Source organism: Mitosporidium daphniae, assembly GCF_000760515.2.
Source record: "Mitosporidium daphniae strain UGP3 chromosome Unknown contig-13, whole genome shotgun sequence".
Classification (NCBI taxonomy): Eukaryota; Fungi; Microsporidia; genus Mitosporidium; species Mitosporidium daphniae.
This window is the reverse complement of record NW_013546689.1, coordinates 48,064-71,667: the sequence shown is the minus strand read 5'-3', so window position 1 is coordinate 71,667 and position 23,604 is coordinate 48,064. Positions and strand designations below refer to the sequence as shown.

Sequence of the window (23,604 nt, the reverse complement as noted above, 5' to 3'; positions counted from 1 at the left end):
TTTTATGTTGGGATTGTTATAACAGGGTATGTTGCCTGGCGTCACTTTATATTGAGCATCTCCAGATAATGATGGTCTAACATAGACACATGCATAAAAAAAGTAATACGGATCATAGGTTGACTGCATGATTACAGCAGATAAATGACCACCGCCTTCGACGAGCATCCCAACATAAAACAATAAAAGATTTATAAAGAAAAAGAACACCAGTATCACCAGGATTAAGAAATTTGTGAATTTGCTATAAATTCCATGCTTGATTGTAAAAAAAGTCAAACACTTGTAGGCCAAGCATGCAAACAAAAGGAAAAAGGCAAAAACGATCAAACAGACCTTCAACGTACAAGTATGGCTTGACTTTGGAAGTTCCCAAATCAGACAGCCGATAGAGTATAAAATAAAGCTAAGCAACAAAAGGAAATGCCAAAGATAAGAACTGGCTTGGAGAATGGGAGAACTTTTCCAATAGAATAAATAAATAATCGTTGCGATTGAGACGAAAAAGATGATGCTGAAGATAATCATGAAACAGACTCCAATGATTGAGGATAGCGAAACTTCTTCTGGAAGAAGCCCACTAGATTTGATGTTTGAAAAAGATGAAAAGTCGTCAATAAGCGATATTTTGTACACTTGGCCATTGTGTATTTCAACATTGTATAGCGATAGGTCTCCGCCAATGCGACGGTAGTTTTGGAATTCGATTTTTCCTGTAAACCCGTAAAAGGAAATGTTAGACAAAAAAGTGTCAAGCATTTCGAAATTGCTATGCCCCATCCTTGTCATCTTATCGATTGCAAGCGTTGCAAAAGCAACAGAATCAAAGATAAATGGAATTACCCAAAAAATCTCATTGTCACTTGACGTTCCCACCTTGTACGAATGAAGATCGGTTGTTTTTTTATAATAGGAAGAAAAAACCCCAGCATCTGAATTGACCATGACACTGCTGATGGCACCGTTTGGGGTCGAATCTGGGTCCGAAGGTGGTCTTTGTAAATTTAGCTTTTCAAGAATGCAATTTTTAGCCTTTTCAGGAAATTCAGATACTGTGGGCAAAAATAAAAACGTCTCTACACAATGAAACAAAGTTATCCTTACGCTTTGCAGGMAACTCGAGAGGAGAGTTGTTTTCTGTGAGCTTGATTTGCTCAAGTATTGAGGTTGAAGGAAAAATAAAAATCGAGATTTTGTCGTCAAATTCCTTTGAAAGCACATTGATGGACTTTACGCAATCACCGTATTCCATCACCAGAATTACAATTGAGATTGAATAGGACTTGATGCACGCCATGGCCTTTGAAAGTTCGTCCTCCATGGAGCCCTCGATGAGAACCGTCTCACATGCCACAGATAGAAGAGCAGAGTTTGAAAATTGCCCCGTGTACTTTTCTTGCAGTATTTTCTTCAGTGCAAGGGTAAAAGAAAGCTTCCCCAAAACACCAATTCTTGAATTTGAATAAATTATTGAAATTAAAGACCAATTTCGATTTTCAAAAAATTTAAGCAATGAATATGCCATATGATCTTCATCCGGCAAAAAGTAAAAATAATGCGACTCATATGGCATCGGCATCTTGTAGCTTGATTGCGACGTGAGAGAAATACAAGCGCAAGAATCGATGCTTTTTGGAACCGGATAATTATAAAAACAACAGATTGCGGAGTTATTCTTGGGAACTTCAAGGTCATGTGAGCGTTTTGATAAAGGCAAAATTTGATAATGCGGCAGTATGTTGTCGTCTGAGTTAACAAACTCGATTGAGCACTGAAAAGATGCATAAAATTGATCTTCAAACGATGATGCGATAGACGGTGAATAGGACTTTCTTACTTGCGATCCGATTGACGCATCTATGTAGAAATAAATATTTTCCCTGGTTTGATCCTTTAAGGAGCAGCAAAACGACCGCAGTATTAGCCAGAATGTGAGCAGGCAAAGATTCACAAGAATATGCATCCTTTATAGTTGAGATATCCGGACTCTTGGATATAGATATTCTATTCTATTGCAAATCTATTCCTAAATATCCCTGTCAGATGCTAAATAGTATTTTACAATATGACTCATCATATAAGGCCAGGGTTAAAGCGAAACAGCGGCAAAGGGACTATCAAATTGAGATCTGTTGGGTTAGTTGACAATCTACCCCGTGATTTATTGGAATTGATCAAAAAAAGTTCCCCTTCGCCATTCTGATGCGTTTCAATTTGATGCCAAAACATCCGCATCCCAACAAGCGACTTACCACGCATGCCGACATGGGTAAATCCAGTGAAAAGCACACCCAAACGCGTGCCAATAATTCTGGAACACCTCCCCATGGTTTTGGAACGCGTCCCAATAATTTTCAAACGCGTTGGGATTAAAATCGCGTTCTCAATTTGAAATTTACAAACTTTTATATGCCACAAAATACATTTAAACATTTTTCAAAATTTTGATGAATTTCTTACAAAGTGCAATTAGGACAATTCTATATTTTTACTCGATCGCCATTTACCTGTGCATCCAATGGCTGTGTATATTGTCTAAGGTTATCGAGTTTGTTAGTAAGTTTTGCGTTGCTAATGCAGGGTTCTCATATCATTCAAAACAGGAATTTTATTCATCCCATCATAGCTTGGTTGAAAACTTGATGGCACTGTTCTCCGTGGTGTCACAGCGGCTTTCAATTCAAGCTGTTTCGTGGATAAATCACCAAATATGTGCCATAATTGTCATCAAAGATCTTCAAGAACGCTTGTCAAATATTGAGGGTTTTTGTTTGACTTAATTTCTAGGTGAAGTTGTCTCTGTTAAAAATCAGTTTGCAAAGGTAGCACTTTTTCGCCCATCGCTAGGATTCGTTTGATAAAGTAACAGAGACCGATGACCTTCATTCAAAAATTAAGGTCTTGCAGCAATCCGTATCACTGCCATTCAATATCGTGTAGGTTGAAAATATAAATGTAAAAATCTCGATCATTAGAAAGATTCTCAAGAGCATTGAGGTTTCGCATCGATCTATCAATTCGTCTTCTTATGAGATCGAGTCCATGGCGCTACCGGGCTTTGGCAGCGAGCCTGAGAAAGAGACGGAATGTATCCTCAAAGATCCTCTCGATTACTCTGCCGTCCATTCAACATATTACTAGGATCTTGCAATAAATAGAATCGATCCAAATTTTATTGTTGCTAAGCTTTCATTTTTCCAATTTCGGTGAATGCTTTGTACATTTAAACGGAAGCGCTGGGTTTGTTGTGGGGCTTTTACATGGAGAAATAGATAATCTATGGCAAGATTTGGAAATCAGTGCAGGTGGCGTGATTGGCAGTTCGGAGAATTTTCTAACCACCCTGACGGGGCTTTTTTCAAAATAAAAATCTAGAGTTTTTTTCACAGGAGATGATGTGGCTTTGATATTTACACAATTGGAAGAATTCTCCACATGGCTTTTTTCCGGCTTGGCGGCCTCCATGGTGGCGATTGTTGAGCGAAAGTATGTTGTGATACTTGATGGACCTTGTACTGATTTCCAAATCTTTTCAAAAATGGCGTCACAATCGCCAATCAGCTGCACGTTGAAAACAGAATTCCATTCTTTTTGAGGCAGTGGGGTTTTGTTGATGAAAACAGTCATGCACGACAATGGAGCCATTCGCTTTATCAATTTTTTCACCCCAATAACTTTGCATGATGTTCCGACAACGAACAGAATTATCTCTTTTTTCCTTCTAAGAACGGATTCATCTTCGAACAATGCAGAGGCAACCACGTCGCCCTGTTTGACTTCAAGATTGGGAACGGTGTTTTTGGATGAATTTACATGGTTATATAAAAGAATCGGAGGTGTAAGCACTCCAACCGGAAGTGACCGTTTTCCAGATACTATCCTAGCGTTTACACGATCCAGACATGAGGGACATTTGTAAGGAATTCCATCACTTTCGTACTTGACATAGTTGTCGTTTGAAAATGTTTGTCTATATGCACATATGGTACAGCAAAGATACTCTAAGCTGCCATGTAAATAGACGATCTTTTCAGCAGGCAATGTTACCTTTCTCTCCAATCCATCAATATTTTGGGTATAAATCCTTAGTAACTTTTTTGAGGAACTCAAAAAAGAAAAAAAGGAGTGGGTGGTCGTAGGCGAAGCAAGATCGCTCAGTCTTTTGAGCATGCCAAGAAACGTAAAGTATGACTTGGCGACTCTTTCGTCCGATGATGAAAGAATAGATGCATCAAACAAATGTTGTCCCTTGGACAGGATTCCTGGAAATCTCTTTTCAACCATTTTGTAAAGCCCATCATTGTGAGATCTGAAATCCTAACCATAAGAAGCATAAATTACAGGAATTCCGGCATTCACAGAAATACCTGCCCCAGTGACTGCCACCACAGTGGTGTTCTTTCTGCCGATCATGGAGGCAATTTGGGATATCTTGGAAAGTACATTCTCCGAATTTCCTTTGAGCGAGACATCTAGAATCTCATTTTCCTTTTGACCCTTTGAAAACGTAGAGGGGAACAAAGAAGGCTTTTGTCCCTCAGCTAGCATCTAGGGTGCAAATTAATAAAATGTAACTTATTTTGCAAATTAATTTATTTATGTATCCGATGTGCAGTCTGCTTAGACCGTTCCCAATGTCTGTTCAGTGTTTACGCTCAAAGAGCAGCATGACATTACAAACGGTGATCAAAGACAAACCAATGCCCGAAGCTAATTATCAAATTAAAAAAAATCGCTCGGTTGATAAATGTTGGGCTGTTCCCACAAAAATATTGAGGAAAGCCCAAAAGAACTACCCCAAAAGGCGGCAGCTTTTCTTGGATGGCAATGAGTCAAATATTATTCCCCTTCCTACGCACATCGAACCCTTTATACTGCCGCTAGTTAAGCTTGAGGTTAATTACTGCTCACATAACAAGGATTCTGATGCTTTGAGGTAGCTGCTCTTTTTTGCTTTCCATTAGGGAATATCTATCGGAGCATATGGTAAATTATGCAAAGGAGCATCCTTCTGTTGAATTTTTAATTCGACCGCGGTTCTCCAAAGTGCCACAGGCAATTGCAACATATAGTATTTCAATATCTTCTAATCCCGTAGACACTGGTCGAGTGGAGGTAATTTCTTTTAAAAAGAAAAACATACACCAAATTCATGAGGCCCTAATGGATTTGAGAAATGGATCCGGACTGGAACCTAAAAAATTCCACATTGGAGTTAATAGCCATGCCCCGGCAATTAGAAACTTATGGGACCCATGGCATGGGGCAAATTTGTGTCCATTCAACGGAACTGAACAACAATGGAGGCGGACTCTCAAGTTTTCTCGCGTGAAATTGGCCCAGCAGAGAAAATCAGAAAAGGCTGCCTTGTTGAAGAATTTTTCGACTTTATATGACAATTCAAAGCACCAACTAACTTCTAGACTCAATCGCCTTGAAAAATAAAACCAATTTCATGCAACAGCAATCCGTAGTTGGAAAATTGGTCCTTTTATCTCCTGTATTTTTTATAATTTTTAGTAATTTGTTAACTTGGTCTTGATCAGCCCGGATAGCTCAGTCGGTAGAGCGTGAGGCTTTTAACCTTAAGGCCGAGGGTTCGAGCCCCTCTCCGGGCGACTTTTTAAATATTTATATTAATCTAGCGCTACTTTTTAGAACCAATTGCAGAGCAGATTTAAATGGCATCCTGAAAATGTCTCCTTTTTTACACGATACAGACAGCATCAAAATAGGATCGATCATATACTCACCAATGTCTTCTAATATCAAACACGTAACGTGGCCGTTAATTTGGGGCATTGAACCTGATACCAGCCCATTATCAATAACTTGACAATCATCAGAGATCAGCCTTTTCTTGATTGGCTCAGGAAAGTGGCTATACAGCTTTTCGATCAGAAATTTGTCTGTAGATTTACGAATGTTTTCCAGATGGATCTTCTCGTGGGGCATTAGACACGATTCTGATTTTGAGGGTGTAATATTATACAGCTGGACGTTTAGTTTTGCTATCCGGATTTCAATATAAGAGCGGGAAAGGTACTTGACTCGTTCCAAATCCATCAGTTTTATAGTATTCATGTATGCCTCAATGTTTGAAGAGAAATTCTCGACACTTTCGAAAGATCTTTCTTGGAACTCGATTGCCTCTTTGATTTCCTCCAACAATGGGGTAAAGGGCGGCAAAATGAGGGGAGATGACCTTTCATTAAACAGTGCATTTTCCAGAGCTTCCAAAAGTGAATGTGTCTGTGCTGGCAGTTCGTCCTGTTCGGGCTGTGACACCAACGCATCACAATGGGAATCAGAAATGCCAATTTGGTCCATTTTGAATATTTGCCTGTCCTAATTGAATAAAATGCCCAAATTGCTATTTAAACGACAAACTTTGGGCCAAATGCCCTTGCACATCAAATAATTTTGCATTCAGACGGTTTGTTACATGAAAATTTGCACCCACAACGGCCGGTTTCATTCAGATGAAGCTTTAGCATGCGTTCTGCTGAAAATGCTTCCCGAGTTTTCAACAGCTGGTTGAACCACTCTTTTTATTCGTAGAAATCATCCGTACTCGCGACCCCGAAATTATCCAACAGTGTGCGGTGGTTGTTGATGTTGGTGGCGAATATGAGCCATCAAGGCATCGCTACGATCACCACCAACGCTCCTTCATAGATACCTTTTCAACTGAATGCAAAGACCTGCCGGCATCTCCCATTCAGACTGCCACGCGATTAAGCTCTGCAGGCTTGGTTTATAAGCATTTTGGAAGCAAAATCATCGGCCAGCAATATCCCCATCTTTCTGGAGACGACGTTTCTTCGTTGTTTATAAAGATGTATGAGGTCCTCGTTGAAGAATTTGATGCTGTCGACAACGGCATCAACGCTACCGTTGAGACACCTAAATTTGTGGTTGGGACCTCTAGCATTTTCAGCCAAGTCTCGCGCCTTAATTTTATAAGAGGGGAATCTCTGAAAAGTTCTAATCACGAGGATGCGCAGTTTAGAAAAGCCATGGATTTGTGTAAAAGCCTGTTTTTGGATGTTCTTCAGGATTTAGTGTTCAATTGGCTTCCAGCAAAGTCCATTATGACCGAATCGATTGCGGCTCACGAAGGACCCCTGGTAATTTTAAAAGAGCCATGCTCCTGGAAGGATCATATATTTACAATCGAACAAGAAAAGTTTCACGGTGCATCTCCGCTCCTTTATGTATTGTATGAGAAAGAAAATAGCGGCATGTGGATGGCGCAATGTATCCCCAAAACGCCTGGATCCTTTGAAAGCCGGCTTCCATTTCCAGAGCCATGGAGAGGTTTGCGCGACCAAGAACTAAATTCGATCACCGGAATTGATGGCGGAGTTTTCGTCCATGCAACAGGCTTTCTTGCGGGCGCAAAATCGCTTTCCGTTGCGAAGGAGCTCGTCGCTTGTTCGATTGCAATCCAAAATTAAAACAAACGCCATGTTCGATTATTTTATTGCAAATTTCCAGTTAAAGCTGCTAATCACCTGCTGCAGTGGCGGTGAGGGGCTGTTGGGTGGGTTTTTTCGATGGAATCGCTTCCACTTGCTCTATCAAGTACTTTCTTTCATCTAGGAACTGGTCCAAGTCTAATGATAATACAACGCCCATCGCTACCTGGACCGCTGAAATCCATCTCAAATCCCTTTAAAAACGCCAACAACTTTTCTTTATTATTGGAAATGATGTCTACAATTTGCTTTGGTTTGGATGGATTGGCCAGAAAAAGCTAAAACAGGTACCATCTAAAATGCTTACCTTAAACACTTGAAAAGACTCGTACTGAATGTTATGGGACTTGTCCCGCAGAAGAGTCATCAATAGCTTCATGTGGGCAGATGAGGTAATATACATGGACATCACTTCATAATTTGAACGGTCCAATAAAAGCTCCCCAACAAGCTAGGAGATCGTCATTTCAAAGACGTACCTTTAACACTTGCCGCTTAGTAAGATAGTTGGCGGTCATGATGATAGCGTGCAGTTTTGTAAAAATCTTCACATAAAGAAGGACCGGTACCTTTTCGTAGTTGGTCTCCAGGAACTCGGCAACCATGTCTTTATGACGGGTCAATATTTCTTTCAGAGACGCAAATGAATCCGAAGCAATGTCATAATTCGGTGCCTGGACAAACTCCAGCAACATGTCTAACAAAGAATAAACAGACGGCTCTGCCTCCGAATCATCTGAAACGGGCAATCCAAGAGCCTCCTGGGGGCATTTGTATGTAGACAAGTTTGAGTTGAGAAACTTGAGTGCCAAGCACTCCTGCTTTAGAGATTCCCTTAAAAGCATCCCCTTGAACAACGCAGATTCTGGGGGCATCAAATACCTAAAGTGATAGTTGGGCAACATCATGGGTTACCCCAATAATAGATCCTCGAGAATGTTCGGGGTAGCCTGACTCAGGTGCATGGCCAGTGGCGTGTTTCCACCTGCTGAAGAGTTTCCTTCAAACCTGAGAAGCGTCACCAGAAGCTGGAATGCATCTTTTCGTACCTCAAAACACAAGCGCGGTAATGCTGTGATAATGGAAAAAAACAAGTCTCTCTCAATAAACTCCTGATATATGAGGGGAAGCATTGCCCCTTCATCTGGAAGCTGTGTAGATTCGTCGCAAATGTGGATTTTTAGCGTTAATACACATCGCTGAAGCGTAACGTCATCCTACAAACAATAAAATGTACCACAATGTACGGTGAGCTGAGTTGCCTTAATTGCCTCGCATATTTGATTTATCAGATCAATTGGCGATTTGAATTTGATTGGGGAAAGCGGAGATTTACTAGACGATGAAGAAAAGGACGATCCATATAAAAAGGACATTCCGGCGGCGGGAGTGTTTGAAGGAAGACAAATAGGGTTTGGAGCCGATAGGCTTTGATTCAACTTAAAAAAAAAGCCGACATTCCAAAATAAAGAATTCAAATATACGCCGGCCATCCAAATCGAGGTTGCAGACAAATTTTTATTTCATCGCCGTCGTACGTGTATATATATTGCTCGCATGTCTCGCTCTGCTTGACAGCTCTACTCTGTGATAGAGTCTGCCGTCACAAGACATGCGACATTAAATTCAATTACTAAGAATGATGCCATAAACTTTATCAAATGACAATCTGTCCATCGTCACCTGTCATCATTCATAAGCCATTTCGAGCAAAGTAAAGTTAGTTAAAATGAAATTAAAGCTTATATTCAATAAGGAACGGCCAAAACCGGCTATTTAGTTGTTTTCAGCAAGGATCCCAGAAATAGCGAGGAAATTGACAAGGTAACTATACCCACCCATCAGCACTCCCTAGTAACAATAGGTGGATTTAAAAAAGTGAATACAAAAAACACCAGACTTTACCATTTTCTGCATTGTCCGCATTTTCGACCTCTTGGTAGAAGATCGCATAATTTTTTCAAAAGAAGAAGAGGAAACTTGAACACTAAGTGTGGGAAACCGATGAGCCAGCCCAGAAACAACGCTAATCTGCAGCAACTAGCCAGTGCTGAAGATATTGAAGCAGGAAATGGTATTGATAACATTGGTGGGGTATCGATATCGCATCAAAAGCCGCCAAATCGATGGGCAAAGCACTATAAGGTCCTGAAAAGCCTTTTATTTTTATTTGGATCTTGCATTGTGACATACTATTCGGTCATATTGCTTTCAATGTTCGGGGATATTGCCCTGAAAATCAGCTCCGAATTTCAGCAAGAAGGAAATCTTGCCATAACTCCACTCTCCTTCAAGGTACACCAGGAAAAGGCCTACACCGACTACATGGCAAAAAAAGAGGTTGGTCAATGTCTAAGGAGACATCATTCAAAGTGTGCTTATTTATTTATGCGCATTAATTATTTGACTTTTTTCTAATTTCATCCGTAGACTAATCTTCGTCAATGCAAATTGGGGATCGTTTCGTCATTTCCACCCACCAGATGTGGGATTGGCCAATTTGCAGATGACTTGTACGGTGCAATGAAAAATACCCTTCCAGAAAACTGTGATCTTTCTGTGATTGCATTGCATGATTCCTCATCCGGAGGGCCGTTGGCCTCACTATTTAGGTCTTATGATGCGGAAAAGGTGTCCATCATCATTGATTTGGATCAATTGGCACCGTCTCCATCAATTTTGAGAGCTGCAAACAGCATTAATGATGCTGGATTCACCCATCTTCTCTTGCAGTCTGAATTTGGACTCACTCCAGTCATGTGGCAACAGGCCGATTTGCTCCGTTGGATTTCGCCAGAAATTTCGGTTGTCACGGTTTTCCATACTCCAAGAGCCTATCCAAATGAGGAGGAACGTGCGTTCATAAGACAACTTTCGCGGCTTTCTCAGTCGGTAGTTAGCATGTCACACTATGCTTGCCATTCTTTAAAGAATGCATTCGGAGTTCCCGCATCAAAAGTAATGATGATCCCGCACGGTGTAAAAGACATTTATGCCGACATGGGGGATGCATTGACATCAGGATCAGTAACCAAGGACAATCCGGAGAAATTTATACTGCTGTCCGATGGTCTGATTCACGAACATAAGGGATATTTGCGGGTTATTAGAGCGCTTCCGCAGCTTATTAAGTTGATTCCAAATCTTGTGTTTCGAATTGTAGGCAAGCAGCATCCGAAAAGCGCCTCCAGGGGCTTAATGGACTTGTATATCAACGAAGCCCGAACACTGGGGGTTAGAAAACATCTAGAGTGGGTTGATACTTTTTTCACTCCGGAAGAATTGTTAGATTACTACGCCGAGTGTGACGTGTATGTTTCGCTTTATGATGAAATAACGCCAATTTCGGGAACCCTTACAGCTGCCATGGCTGCTGGGTTGGCGATCGTTGCAACGCCATATCGATATGCTATTGAGCTGCTTTCTGAAGATCGCGGAATTCTTCTTTCCTCTTTTGATGTCAATGGCAATCATGGCAACGAATTTGTGCAGTCGATTGTTAAGCTTTATAACGACTTTGATTTTCGCAAGGGATACGGAAAACGTGCCGCCATGGGCGTCTCTTCATGGCGATGGCCAAGAATCGCAAGTGCATATTGGAATCTGCTGTTGAAAAACGATTCTCACATCACGGCTACAGGTGTGCCTCCGATAGTTCATTCGGATCCATTTTTCGATTCTTTGGAAAATACCGCACATTGGCGCCAATCGATGATTGTTGATTTCAATGGGAACCATATCTCTTTTTCCGAGGAAGAAGACCAACAAACGCCCGTGGAAACGCCGTCCGGTTTTACATTTTCTATGCAGCAACCTGATAATACGATGATGGAGCATGTAGTTGAGCCCTTGAATGCTGCTCAAAGCCTATTTTGCCCTGTCGCTGTGGGTCAAAAGAAAAATGCCAATTTACTTGATTGCCTTTACGTGATTTATGCGGATTCTGAAATTCAGGTCAATGGAGCCATTTTTCAAGATGGGACCATTAGAGCGATTGGAATAAGAACCCCTGAGATATATATTTTGGTTCAAGAAGGGCTTCCTTTGGATGTTGAAGAAACCCCAAACACGTCTAAAAAAAACTTTCGCATCCAGTATCAAAATCAACCATCAGGGTTCACGCTCATCACCAACAGTACCACTGTACGTGTGAACAATCCTGAAAACGGAACCGGAATTTCGATTGAATTTGAAAGCATTTCTAGATTTTCGTCCCCTAAAGGGATTCTTGGCTCCACACTGCAATACAAATTTGATGAATTCAAAAAGCAATCCATGGTTTCGCAGCCTGCTGTGGTTTGGTCTGAATGGCGTCTCAACGACGAAAATCTATTTTCAATTCAAAGCACCGGGCAAAGCTGGACGATGTTTTCCATCGAGGCCAATACTTATTATATTCCCGTTCTTCACGACCTTCCAGAAAATTCATTCTCATATCGTCACGAATGGATTTCCATGGCAGAGTCAAGACTTACTCCGGTCCGGCTTACTAGGAATGTTTTCCCACTGTTGTCGGAAAATAACTTTTTGCCGATAATAACCCTTCAGTTTGAAGGGCCCTTCTTTGATTTTTCTGGGTTTGCTACCGTGAATAGGGCTCTATTCATGCAACTGAGCTGGAGAAGCTTCAATTTTATGGTTCGAATTGCACCTACAGATCCTAAAGTTGGCATTTCGTCGAGCTCAAAGCCTCCATTATTAGATTCGGTTGTCAAGTACTTGATGTGGGCTAATATTGCAGCATCGAGACCCTCTTCGAGTATGATTTTGGGCATGATTCGAAATTTTGGAAACTCACCAGGGGGAGGAGCAGGAGGAGATAGAAATGCGATCGGCAGTGTCTCCCGATCTACCACGGCTGCGTCATTTGCCCAAGTTGATAGCATTTTTCAGCCAAGAAAATCGCCCCCCTCTCTTGCAACGTCTGAACCTTTGCTAGCAGGCTTGCTATTAAGAATATTCCCTCTTTTGGCACCGTCTTTTGGAAAAGAAAGCAACCGCGGTGTTGGGTCAAGCGATTCATTCCCAGACATTGTATTTAGAAATGCCTGGTTAGGCGGTGGCGGACCAGATTTATCGCTTCCTGTTTCTCCTTCCACTTTTTGGATACAGTCACAACCATGGGAATTCTGGGGAGTCCCGGAGTCATGGCTTCCAAAGCTATCACTAGTCGATGTTCTAGTGGTGCCTTCTGAGTTTTCAAAAGATACATACATCGCAAATGGGGTTGATCCATCAAAGATTGTTATCTTGCCACATGGCGTTACGTTCTCCAAAATCCAACAAATCCCCAAATTGCCCGCTGGAAAACCCGTTAATGGAGGGGGGGGAGCGCGCTCCATCATCGAAAATATAAAAAACCTTTCTGGATGCTCCAAATTCATTGCAATTTTTTCTGGAGGCCTTTTGGCAAGGAAAGGCGTAGATGTGGCTGTCAAATCTTTTCTTGCCTCTTTTAAGCGCGCCGATGAAGCTTGCCTGGTGCTTCATAGCGTTTATGGAGACGGATACTATTTTGACCAAATCAGATCACATCAAGCTGATTACGAAGCCGCAGGAAGAGACACCTCGCTGCTTCAAACGGACAGCTCTAGATATGACATACCACGACTGATTTATTTGGATAGTGCCCTAGAGTGGTCCGAGATGATTCAACTATTTAAGCTTGGGGATATCTTTCTTGCTCCTTATAGGGCAGAGGGGTTTGGACTAATTATCCTGGAGGCTATGGCCGCAGGAACAGCTGTTGCGGTGACGCAGGCAGGCCCGGCTTTGGAGTTTACCACCTCTGATAGCGTATTTTATATTTCACAAGAAGAGCGTCCGTCCGAAGACAACGAAGAGGAGCGGAAAGGGGATGATGATGATGGTGCTTGGAAAGACTACCAATATCATCTGAAAAGCAAGCCTGTGGCCATTTGCAAAATATCACCATGTGGACCGGGATATAAAGAATTCAATGGTTCAAAGACTAAAGTCGCGCCTAGGTGGGCTGCCCCCTCTGTGGAGTCCCTCAAAAAGATCCTAAAAATTGCTTATCACAATCCAGACTTGGTGAAGGAAAAGGCTATCAATGCACATCGTTTGGCTGAACATCACACTTGGACTCGACCAGGTCAAGACTTTGAGATGCTACTGAAAATTCTGGCGACCGAAACAAGAGATAATGAAGAGTTTCCTATTCCAGTTAGGATAAGAGAGGCCCTCCTGAGGCTCAAGAGCAACAAGGAAAACTTTTCTGAAACTGCTGCCAAAGAGGAAGACATTGATTTTCCTTTTAACTCTTCAGAAGTTTCGCAAGAATCTTCTTCAAATTCTTTAAGTGGCATTCCTTACTCGATCAACGAGAAATTTTCGCTTTCTAACGTTTTTATGAGTGCAATGAATCTACCATCAACCCTGGGTATTCGATTGCTGAGGTGTATTTTTTAAACTTATTAAATTGTAAATTTAAAAGTTGCCGGTTACCCAAATTTAATCGATTGCTACTTGGCAACCAATAATTCATCACTTTCTCCTCGTACATCAAGATTAAGGCCATAAGCTCGAATAATATCAACTTGCACACACATTGTTTATAGGAAGATTTTATAATAATTGCTCCAATCATTAATTAATCTACATGGATCCTTCAACATATGAATCTGCAATTGCTGCCACAGGCATGCCCCAACCATCTTCTCAATTGCATTCTAGTGGGCACTCTTCCTCTGCGCTCTCGAACCAATTGATGCTTTTGCAAAATTTTTGGCAATCTCAGCTGCAGGCAATCGAACATGGCGAGCTGGACTTTAAGAATTTCCAGCTCCCACTTGCACGCATAAAAAAAGTTATGAAGACAGACGAAGATGTCAAGGTAGGACGTGACGTCTATTACTTTTCAGATGATTAGTGCAGAGGCGCCGATTATTTTTGCCAAAGCATGCGAGATATTTATTTTAGAGCTGACGTTGCGGTCATGGCTCCATACGGAGGATTCGAAGCGACGAACGCTGCAGCGAAGCGATGTCTCTGCTGCAATCCAAAAAACAGATACATTTGATTTTCTCATTGACATCGTGCCAAGGGAAGACTCCAGATCGATGGCGAAAAAACTAGAGGTATGCGCATCATTGATGCTGATTTGCTTTTGCGTAGAACGATTACAGAGGCTCTCTGCTCGGCGATCCATCGTATTATCTTCCGTCTCAATTGACCATGCAACAACAGCTCCAAATGCAAAATACATATGCAAACAGCGGAGTCTCCATGCCCGGAGCATCGGCTCCATCTGGCGCATCTATCGATAGGATTATGTATTATCAGCAACAAGCACAAGCACAAGCACAAGCGCAGCAGCAACAACAGCTTCAACAACAGATGCAAATGATGCACCATAGGCATCAGCTTTCTCATCCTCAGGCAGGCAGCCCGTCATCCGTGCCAGAGGGGATGATTTCTACAGACTATGGCACTTCGGCCACCAGAGTATGTCGATATTTGCTAACCAATTCAGTTTCAATTGCAGCCTTCGACGCAATCATAGCCCTTACTTGAGAATAATAAACCCTTGTATTTGATTAGAATAACCCCAAATGGTGTATTAAATTAAGGCAAGTCACGGGGCTGTTACTGGCAGTGTCTTTGGGGCTTTTGCCCAACATAGCCAGGGCATTGACATGTACACTTTGCATCACGCAATCGCGATAGAGCTACCGATTTGCGTAATTTAGCAAATTTATTATTGCATCGAAAATTATTAAACAATTTCCCATGCACACACATTGTGTGTTTAATATCGGATTAGGGTTCGGCTGGGGATAAAGTAGCTTGCCGGTCAAGTGGTGCAGTATCACCCCTCGCCGGCGCAAGAAGTTTATTGGATCATGGCATCAAGACGCGTGAGGGCTGCAAAGTAAGAGGGCCCGATTTTGGTTGAAAACTTGCTTGCAAATAACATGACGGCGCGCCCCATGGTTTTGAGGTCTTGAATGGAAAATGGTACTGTTTGTAAAGTGGAAACCGCGGTGGGGCGAGTTGATTGGCTGTATAGCTCAGCCATGGCACTGAGGGTTAGCTCAAGGATGAGCCCCAAATGCCTATTCAAAGATGGGGCTCCATTTGCATCAACAACGGACTCGTGGACCGTAAACTTGTCATTTGAAGAAAAGCTTATCAGGTTGGAGCTCTTCAAGATCTAGGGGTTACTGATCAACTTGATTACCTCAAGAGCCTTATCTGAACATGAATTACGCTGCATCGAGAGAGCGTCATATAAAGACAGAAGCAAGGTCAGTACAGAGATCGACTTTTGACATGGTGGTGAATTGTATGAATTTCGATCCGGAGCGTGCTGGCGGTAAAAGTTCAGCGTACCCCTTGCCTGGCGAGCAATGGGCGACGGCGCCAAAGGAGCAACCTTGCCATCGAGAAGGGCATCCGACAGTTTTTTGGCTAAAAGCTCAAATATCCGCTCATATGATGAACAAATATGGAACAAGCCCAAGGCAGCTTCCTCCTCATCTTCGGAAACGGCTCGAGAAAGAAGTTGCGTGGCAACCCTCCAAGAAAGAACCACCAGAAGGGATGGCGAACCGCAAGTACCGGAAACATTCAATCCCTTGGCCTGATCAAATTTTTGACACTCCGTTAATTGTATCAACGGCAAATACTTGGCAATCGGACCGGGCTAACAATAAATTCGACAAAAAAGACATACCTGAACCATTCCATCGTCACTAATTGAGGCCAAGGGGGCTTTGTACGAGCTGGTGGCCAGCATCCAGTCGACCAAAAGATTGAAGCAAGTCTCTTGCTTTGAAGGCATCACCGATATGATGGATAAATATTCCAGGGAAACAAATGTGGACTCTTTGGAATAAGCAGCCGTCAATAGCGTCACATACTGGCGCAATATATGCAGAGGAATGTCGACATTTAAGCCAGGCAGCCTTTCAAAATGATACAAGAGCGCAATGGAGACATGAACGGCCTCAACAAAAATTGTTGGCTTCACTGCTGTAGCTCGAAGCATTGCAAGCAAGCCCTTATCAAACAGACCGATGTAAAATAAAAGCTTGAAATAGTTTGAAGAGCTGCTATTTGCATCCATCGAGTTGGAGTCAAAATAGGAAGCCGAGAATTTCTGCACAGTGGTTCTGAATTCTAAAAGAGAGCTCTCACGCAAAATTGACAGGTTATACCAGATCCAATCTTCAAACGTGGATATAATGGAGAGCGGTGGAGAGGATAGCGCCGATTTATCAAAATGCTGCCCACAGCTTCGTCTTGCGGAAGAAGAAAAAAGGCCATAAATTAAAAGCCGAAATGGATCAGTGGTGTCTCTTAGGGATTCCAACCTCAAATATTCATTTCTTACAAAGTCCACAAGACGATTGTTATCGAGATTATCGACTGAAGACGACTCTTCAGCAAACGCAACAAGCGCATCTTTGAAATACTTGTCTGATCGAACAAAATACGATTCGAAGGTCTCAACCCAGCCCAAAAGATGAGATTTACCAGCACCGGCTCTGATTAAAAAATAAAGAGTAGCCCAGGGATAAATCGGAATATTGTCCTGAGATCCAGGGTCGCCCCCATGGAACATTTCTACAGCGTCAAAAAAGGTGTTGTGTGATAGGGACGTCGATAGAGAAGTGCCCTTGTGGTGATTGCGCTGGGTTAACCTGAGATTCGTATACGCTCTGACTTTGTCAATGAGGTTTGGTCGGCCCCCAAGAATAGCTTCTCGTGGATTTTGGCTAATCATTCGGTCCATATGGCAGATAAATTCCTTCTCAAAGAAGTGTTTTGCTGATTGGGTGAATTCGGCGTCAGGAGAAGGATTGGGTTTCGATTTTTCTCTCAATCCTGCCTCGTCAGATACTAGCGAAATAAATTTCAGCACACTAGAGATGCCCGAATAAATCTGCAAAATTATGGAATCGCTTAAATTACCGGATCATGTGAAAAGGGAGCCAAGATGGAAAGCAGCCTATTGCATAAGGGGAAGTGAATCAAAGGAGAGATTTTTGCGTTTCCTTGCGAAATTCGAAAGGCATTTAGCTCGGAAATTGTTTCTGCAAAAGCTCGAGCCTTATGGTCGGTAATGATGGACTTGAGAGAGGGCAGTTGAATTGGTGCCTCTACACCATCCTTTTCTCCCGCAACGACGATGGGGGAAAGAGCCTGTCCTAAATTTGTGCCCATTCTGCAAGCATCCCAATGTGATGTAATCGAAGAAAAGATGTATCGCTTCATGCTTTCACATCTCTAACAAATAAGAGGCGAAAATTATACCTTCAATTTAATCGCATCTTCGATGGCCTCTTGTCTACAAAAATTTACGCTCTTTTGGTATTCAATAGGAGAACGCTGGACCTGCAACAGGAGCTTTTCTTGCTGCTTAATTTTCGGGGCTGGCAGCCCTTTTTCTTTTGAAGAAAATGCCGCAATCTTTGATATTTTTAACTCGGATTCATTGACATCAATGCCATGTTTTGATAAAAAAGAATATCCAATCGACGCGTTGGGAAAGGCTATGGCATCAATGGCAGCTGTCGGGAAAAAGTGCGACGAAAAAAGATCAAGTGTTGATTTGCAGCACTTTGACGCCAGCGTCGAGGAATCAAGCAGCAGCTTGCTGATCTTGCTAGAAGGAAATGAATACGAGTTAATTTTTTCTTGCGGCTCTGCTTGAAAGTCAACCTGCTGAGCATAGGCAGAGGTGGCAGGCTGTTGGTTACCGCCTGCTTCTGTGGACTGCGCTGTAGAGACCAAAAATGGCGAAGATTGTGCCAAATTTGAAGTCTGCGTCAAAGGTTGCGTGGTTGGCCTAAAAAAAGGATTAATGGCGGGTTGGGAGGCTGTTGATGGCAAAGTTGTACCGTTGGTATTCAGTGGAGTAAGGTTCGTAGAGCCAGATGTAAACCCCGATCCAAGAGATGGGATTGTTGATGAGTATGTTGTTGCAAATGGGTTAGCCATGTTTGCATTTGAAGGCTGGGCAGAAGGTCCCGAACCGATTGTAGAGGATCCTAAAGAAAATGCAGGCGTTGCGGCAGATGCCCCAAATAGATTTGGGGTTTGATTTGCTCCGAGCATTGAGGGCGTTGCGGCAGATGCCCCAAATAGATTTGGGGTTTGATTTGTTCCGAGCATTGAGGGCGTAGTTGCTGTTGATGTGGACCCAAAAAACGGGGTGTATTGAGGCTTATTACCCGTAGCCATATTGCTAAGAAAGCTGGAAGGTTGTGAAGGGGGGGGCCCTTGAGTTTGACCTGGTGCCGGTGCAGTCCCAAATATATTGGGCTGCTGAGAAGGTGTTGCTGCAAAATTGGTGTAAGAACCAAAGGGATTCCCCCCAAGTGGATTCGCATTGTTTGCATTGCTTGAAGCAGTGGGATTTTGCTGTGACGACCACATTGGGTGATTTTTTTGAAAGTGAAATAATTTCCAATTTCAAAGAATCTAATAAAACTTGAAGGTAAAATTTATTTTGCTATTGCATTTGGCAGATTTTAATTTAGCCCTCTTCGATATTTATGCGAATCCACCAGATCCTAACTAGCTTTTATACATGTCTTTTTTTGTTTTCATGTGTTCGATCTGCCAATGTAAGATTGCGTTAAAATAACTTGCATGTAGACCGATCTGATTTCCCTGTACAACAGCTCTATTGAGGCTATTTTACGCGATGCAAGCAATCAGGCACATTTGAAAAGGAAATCACTGTTCTCCTTTTTTTCAAAATCAGACCATATATCAATTGAAGATGCCATTTTGAATCTTGAAAAAATATCGCACCTCCCGGAGGTGCCTAATTCGATCAAGGCACATTGCGTTGAGGTTTTGGGCGACCTTGCGTTTGTATGACTTTTATTTTTGTAACAATGTTAGTTTGGCAATTTGACGAATTTTCCGGATTTTCCCAAGGCAAAGGTGTATTACTCGCACTTGATTGATTTTACCGACGATTCCCTCAAAGCCGGAAGAGCCCACTTTCACTTGGCATTAATTGAAGAGGAACGCTTGGTTGAAGACTCGGACCCGCATTTGGGTCTGCTTCATTTGATGGCAGCAAGTTCTCTGCTGTATCCACCGGCAAATATGGCTCTTGGCTATAAATACACCCATGGCATCGGGGTGCTTTTCAATAGAAATCTGGCAATCAATATGTATCTTCTGGCTTGCAATATGAGTATCATTTTGCCGTTTAAACTGTAGCTGTTTACGAAACCGAGTTTGAGATCGTCCCTTCCTTTTCTAAAGATATCCCCACACGCATCGATGCTACAAGTGGTGACAAGGGGGCCAATAGTCCAAAGCACGACATTATCCGATTTTATGAGTTGACATCAACTGGAAATGCCGAAGTGCAAGTAAGATTGACTTTCATATTTTCCCTCGTAGCTTGCCCTTGGACAGAACTACTTTCACGGGTTAGCAGGAGAGCCTGCAGACTACCATTCGGCTCGAAAATACTTTGAAATGGCGGCAGAAGAGGAGGAAAATGGCTTGGCGCTAAGTTACCTTGGGCTAATGGCTCTTCGCGGCCTAGGATATGAATTTCCAGATGCAGAGCTTGCCTATTCATATTTTGATCGGGCCATTGAGGTTGAGGATCACTCATTATCGTGGTTTGGGCTCGGAATCCTCTACTATGAAGGACTTGCAGTAGAACACGATGAAAAGGAAGCAATTTCGTGCTGGTCAAAGGCTGCAGACCGTGGATTATCCGAGGCGCAATATGCTCTTGGATCTTATCTGCTAAGAAACCGTAAGCTTTTGCTATTACATTTTGCAATTAGACCCCTCGGGCTTGAAACATTCCAAAGGCATCTCCATGCTTCAAACAGCTAGCACGGGAGGAAATCAAAAGGCGCTCTTTGAGCTGTCTGAGTATCTTGTTAACTCGCATATGAACATCCCATCTGCAGATCCGTTGCACTATTTGACCGTGTGCGCGGAGCGCTCTTTGGCACAAATTCATACCTCTGCTTACGCCTTTTACGAGTCAGGCCATACCTCGATGGCAATCGTATCATATATGCTTGCTTCGATGATGGGATATGAAGTGGGGTACATGAATGCAGCATTTCTTTTAAAGAGCTCTCCAGAAAGATCTCTGCAGTATTTTATGCGGGCTTTCGAGTACGCCAAAAGCATCGATTCCATGATCTCTTTGGGTGACCACTACTATTTTGCGGCAAAAAGAGACATCAACAACCAGTCTTCGCTTTTTGAAATTGCCGTTGATTTTTACACAAAGGGAGAAAAATCCGGAAATGCCCAGGCCGCATACAACTTGGGCTATTGTTACGAGCATGGCTTAGGCGTTCCAATGGTACTTTTTTTATTAATAAGGTAGAGTTACGAACATGCGCGTCGGTACTACAACCTCGTTCTGATATATGAAGAATCTGCCACCGTTCCTGTGTGGCTTTCTTTGGCGAAATTGCGTATTAAGGAGTTTCTTTATGTCAAAAAGCCAACTGTTTCTGACGACGCAGAAAGTAGGATCAACTTGATGTTTGAAAGACTTTCCTCGATTTCTTTTCCTTCAAAAAGAGTCTTCTATTCTCAAATTAAGAAAATCTGGTCCTACCTTCAAAAGGCCATAATTACGATCCTTTCAATACTTGCTACTTTTATTTACTTTCGAAACTACCTTCGTTTGGCAAGGGAAGAGCGCGAAAGAGAGGCCCGCAATGCGGGGCCTCCGCCTCCGCCCCAATCCCCTTTACCCAGGCAAGCACAGCCATATTCTCCGCAAAAGCTGCCTTCGAGCTCTCCCCTGCCCGTGCTTTCGCACCCTCCGCAACAGATGCCTTCAGGCTCTGCACAGCACATGTCTTCACATCCTCCGAGCTTGCCTCTTACCTCCACCATAAAGAAACTCGATCAGAAAGCATCAAGTCCAAGTCCCCAAGGCTTGGACTTTTCCCCTTCACCACAAAATATGCAACCATCAACTGTAGCCGTATCATCGACGGCCTCTGGTCGCCCTTCCTCAACGCAGCCATTTCCAGACGCCATTCTCGAACTGGCCAAAGAGTTCCAGAAAAGATCCAAATCAGCACTAGAATCTTCCGAGGATACGAAGAAGAGAAAAAACGAAAGTTCAGATTTATCCCCAAAATCCGAAGCCGACTCGGAACCTCCAAAGGAGCAGCAGTAAATGGATAATAAAAGGCACCCGCAGCGTCACAATAAACTGCTAAAATGTAAAAAGCATCTCAATTCATCCATTGTGGTGGGCAGTTTGGCCCACTTGGGGACAAATATCGATTGACGCAGCAGTAGCTGCTATCAAAGATGGGATTTTTCTCCCCTTTCGGCAAATTTCAAATACTTACCCTGTGGAGCTAGAGCGGGTCTCCGTAGCAATCTGGGCCTTCTAACTTGTCTTGCTGGTATAGGTATCAAGTTGGCAGCACAAGATTCTTGGCTTGTGAAATGATATTTTAGCCGGTTCGAGGTGTCCAGAACCAAATCCCAACATGTTAATAACTTTTAGCGCACCTTCAGTACGTTGGGTTACCATCTGAATTGAACCCCGCACTCGCAATTTAGGTCATCACCGCCCCCTTTTGCATGTGGCGTAGCCGATGATTTACGACGACCGATTGTATACAGGCTACTTTTTATTATAATGATGTGATTCCCCACTCTCTTCATCCTCGACAATAGCGGCAATCTCGAACGGAGTCGGCACCGAGTTTGCCGGAATGGAGCCAACCATCATAGACTTCGAAAGAGGGGTTGAAATGTGTCGCAAGTTGGGACGGGGATCCGTGTCAGAGGGTGTTTCCAGCGAGCTAAAATGTAAGAATAAAAGCCCACGATTTTCGCAACTCTGAAGAAAGGCCCGCAAAGGGATCATCAGACGCGAAGCTACTTGGATTATTTACACAATCCGAATATTTCTGTTGAGTACCTAAAGGTGATTTTTCGTCCGCTGAATAGGTGGGATAACTGGAGGGATCTACATAAAAATTAGGCTTCGGTTGACTCCACATCTCACCAGAGGATTGGTGCATTTGTTGAGGATAGTGAGAAGAAAATTGCAATTGTTGGGCATATTGAGTGGGATAATAATGTTGTTGAGGAGGTGGTGGAGGAGGAGCAGCCATTCCCACGCTTAATGTAGAAAGCTCTCGGTGGATTTCAGAAGCAGTTGGCGGGCCCTGAAAAAGGTCAATTAAATCGTCGTTCGACTTTTTGGACGAGGAAGACGATGTTTCGGCCGCAGAAATTCTTAGCGCTGCTTTTAACTCCACATCATCCTCCTCGTTGTTTCTAAGCGAGGCTCGCCTTTGAGCATCAATAAGCGCTTGTTGACGAGAAGCATCAAGTGCCATCTGTAATTGCCTTTCCTCTTCTCGCGAGCTTGAATAGGAATTGTGGTTTAAAACAGAGGGCGATGATGTGCGAGAGGAGCTTGCCCTGCTCCAACCATTTCTGGGCGAGGAATTACCACCGGCTCCGCCAAGATTTTGCCCATATTTCTCGTCATTAAACGCTAAAAAAGAATGCGGATCTTTCATGTGGGGGTTGTTTCGCCGATCTGCAATCATATCTGGATCCTCTATTAGCGCAAGCAGATCTTTGGTCTTTTGGCGGACGCAAGATCCATGGTCCCTTCCCAAGTCATCGACATATTGAAAGTGGAGCAGCGTTTTTATGATATAAATCTGCTCCTTCAAATGAAGCAGAACTTGATCCGAACCGGCCAGAAGCAGGTAATCCAAAACGATTAGCGACTAAAATGAGAAAATCAAGCGCAGGGCAACAACCTTGTACACATGTCGCCAGTTGCGGCCCTTGTCATTCAGGCGGCGGTCAAGAATAGACATCAGCTCGGTAAATAAATAACTACAATAAGACAATGCCCGGTGTACTGGTGGTTGCTAGCTGCAGCTAGCTGCTCCAAAAGGGTTGTCGAGGGCCCATTTGGATCGTTTGAGGTAGCCTCGCGCACCTTAATCTCGATGTCAGAGTATCCTTTGGTAAAATTTTTACTGCAAAGTAAAGATATGCAATGTGATTACGCTTGCCGGAGGTAGCTTTTGGCCTTATATTTTGGATTTGACATTTTCCAAAACCAGCTACAAATTGAAAATAAAATTTGCCAAACATT

General features: G+C 42.9%; 12 protein-coding genes across 12 annotated transcripts; 5 read left to right on the top strand and 7 right to left on the bottom strand.

Moving 5' to 3' along the window:
* Window positions 1-406: 406 nt before the first annotated feature.
* DI09_13p380 (uncharacterized protein) lies at window positions 407-2,328 on the bottom strand (the record flags this gene model as incomplete). Its single annotated transcript, XM_013383722.1, has 4 exons — window positions 407-580; window positions 637-1,052; window positions 1,105-1,857; window positions 2,253-2,328. The coding sequence occupies 4 exons, from the start codon at window positions 2,326-2,328 to the stop codon at window positions 407-409; spliced, it is 1,419 nt and encodes a 472-aa protein (XP_013239176.1).
* An 861-nt stretch (window positions 2,329-3,189) lies between these two features.
* On the bottom strand, window positions 3,190-4,284 carry DI09_13p370 (uncharacterized protein; the record flags this gene model as incomplete). The annotated part of the gene is made up of 1 exon (XM_013383721.1): window positions 3,190-4,284. One exon carries the CDS (start codon window positions 4,282-4,284, stop codon window positions 3,190-3,192), a length of 1,095 nt encoding a protein of 364 aa, XP_013239175.1.
* Window positions 4,285-4,317: 33 nt separating this feature from the next.
* On the bottom strand, window positions 4,318-4,548 carry DI09_13p360 (uncharacterized protein; the record flags this gene model as incomplete). The annotated part of the gene is made up of 1 exon (XM_013383720.1): window positions 4,318-4,548. The coding sequence occupies one exon, from the start codon at window positions 4,546-4,548 to the stop codon at window positions 4,318-4,320; it is 231 nt and encodes a 76-aa protein (XP_013239174.1).
* A 435-nt stretch (window positions 4,549-4,983) lies between these two features.
* Window positions 4,984-5,445, top strand: DI09_13p350 (putative large subunit of mitochondrial ribosomal protein; the record flags this gene model as incomplete). Its single annotated transcript, XM_013383719.1, has 1 exon — window positions 4,984-5,445. One exon carries the CDS (start codon window positions 4,984-4,986, stop codon window positions 5,443-5,445), a length of 462 nt encoding a protein of 153 aa, XP_013239173.1.
* A 186-nt stretch (window positions 5,446-5,631) lies between these two features.
* Window positions 5,632-6,330, bottom strand: DI09_13p340 (uncharacterized protein; the record flags this gene model as incomplete). Its single annotated transcript, XM_013383718.1, has 1 exon — window positions 5,632-6,330. The coding sequence occupies one exon, from the start codon at window positions 6,328-6,330 to the stop codon at window positions 5,632-5,634; it is 699 nt and encodes a 232-aa protein (XP_013239172.1).
* Window positions 6,331-6,445: 115 nt separating this feature from the next.
* On the top strand, window positions 6,446-7,460 carry DI09_13p330 (uncharacterized protein; the record flags this gene model as incomplete). The annotated part of the gene is made up of 2 exons (XM_013383717.1): window positions 6,446-6,536; window positions 6,562-7,460. The coding sequence occupies 2 exons, from the start codon at window positions 6,446-6,448 to the stop codon at window positions 7,458-7,460; spliced, it is 990 nt and encodes a 329-aa protein (XP_013239171.1).
* A 137-nt stretch (window positions 7,461-7,597) lies between these two features.
* DI09_13p320 (Mo25 protein) lies at window positions 7,598-8,356 on the bottom strand (the record flags this gene model as incomplete). The annotated part of the gene is made up of 3 exons (XM_013383716.1): window positions 7,598-7,759; window positions 7,789-7,932; window positions 7,961-8,356. The coding sequence occupies 3 exons, from the start codon at window positions 8,354-8,356 to the stop codon at window positions 7,598-7,600; spliced, it is 702 nt and encodes a 233-aa protein (XP_013239170.1).
* A 1,129-nt stretch (window positions 8,357-9,485) lies between these two features.
* Window positions 9,486-13,913, top strand: DI09_13p310 (Glycosyl transferase group 1; the record flags this gene model as incomplete). The annotated part of the gene is made up of 2 exons (XM_013383715.1): window positions 9,486-9,821; window positions 9,912-13,913. 2 exons carry the CDS (start codon window positions 9,486-9,488, stop codon window positions 13,911-13,913), a joined length of 4,338 nt encoding a protein of 1,445 aa, XP_013239169.1.
* Window positions 13,914-14,103: 190 nt separating this feature from the next.
* Window positions 14,104-15,193, top strand: DI09_13p300 (ccaat-binding factor complex subunit; the record flags this gene model as incomplete). Its single annotated transcript, XM_013383714.1, has 4 exons — window positions 14,104-14,337; window positions 14,480-14,581; window positions 14,619-14,948; window positions 15,074-15,193. The coding sequence occupies 4 exons, from the start codon at window positions 14,104-14,106 to the stop codon at window positions 15,191-15,193; spliced, it is 786 nt and encodes a 261-aa protein (XP_013239168.1).
* A 143-nt stretch (window positions 15,194-15,336) lies between these two features.
* On the bottom strand, window positions 15,337-18,887 carry DI09_13p290 (nucleoporin-interacting protein Nic96; the record flags this gene model as incomplete). The annotated part of the gene is made up of 5 exons (XM_013383713.1): window positions 15,337-15,648; window positions 15,685-16,086; window positions 16,180-17,337; window positions 17,421-17,717; window positions 17,763-18,887. The coding sequence occupies 5 exons, from the start codon at window positions 18,885-18,887 to the stop codon at window positions 15,337-15,339; spliced, it is 3,294 nt and encodes a 1,097-aa protein (XP_013239167.1).
* Window positions 18,888-19,059: 172 nt separating this feature from the next.
* DI09_13p280 (uncharacterized protein) lies at window positions 19,060-21,642 on the top strand (the record flags this gene model as incomplete). Its single annotated transcript, XM_013383712.1, has 7 exons — window positions 19,060-19,078; window positions 19,219-19,331; window positions 19,398-19,521; window positions 19,689-19,843; window positions 19,890-20,241; window positions 20,300-20,808; window positions 20,932-21,642. 7 exons carry the CDS (start codon window positions 19,060-19,062, stop codon window positions 21,640-21,642), a joined length of 1,983 nt encoding a protein of 660 aa, XP_013239166.1.
* A 640-nt stretch (window positions 21,643-22,282) lies between these two features.
* Window positions 22,283-23,603, bottom strand: DI09_13p270 (uncharacterized protein; the record flags this gene model as incomplete). The annotated part of the gene is given in 4 exon segments (XM_013383711.1): window positions 22,283-23,227; window positions 23,261-23,323; window positions 23,341-23,468; window positions 23,516-23,603. 4 exon segments carry the CDS (start codon window positions 23,601-23,603, stop codon window positions 22,283-22,285), a joined length of 1,224 nt encoding a protein of 407 aa, XP_013239165.1.
* Window position 23,604: the final 1 nt, after the last annotated feature.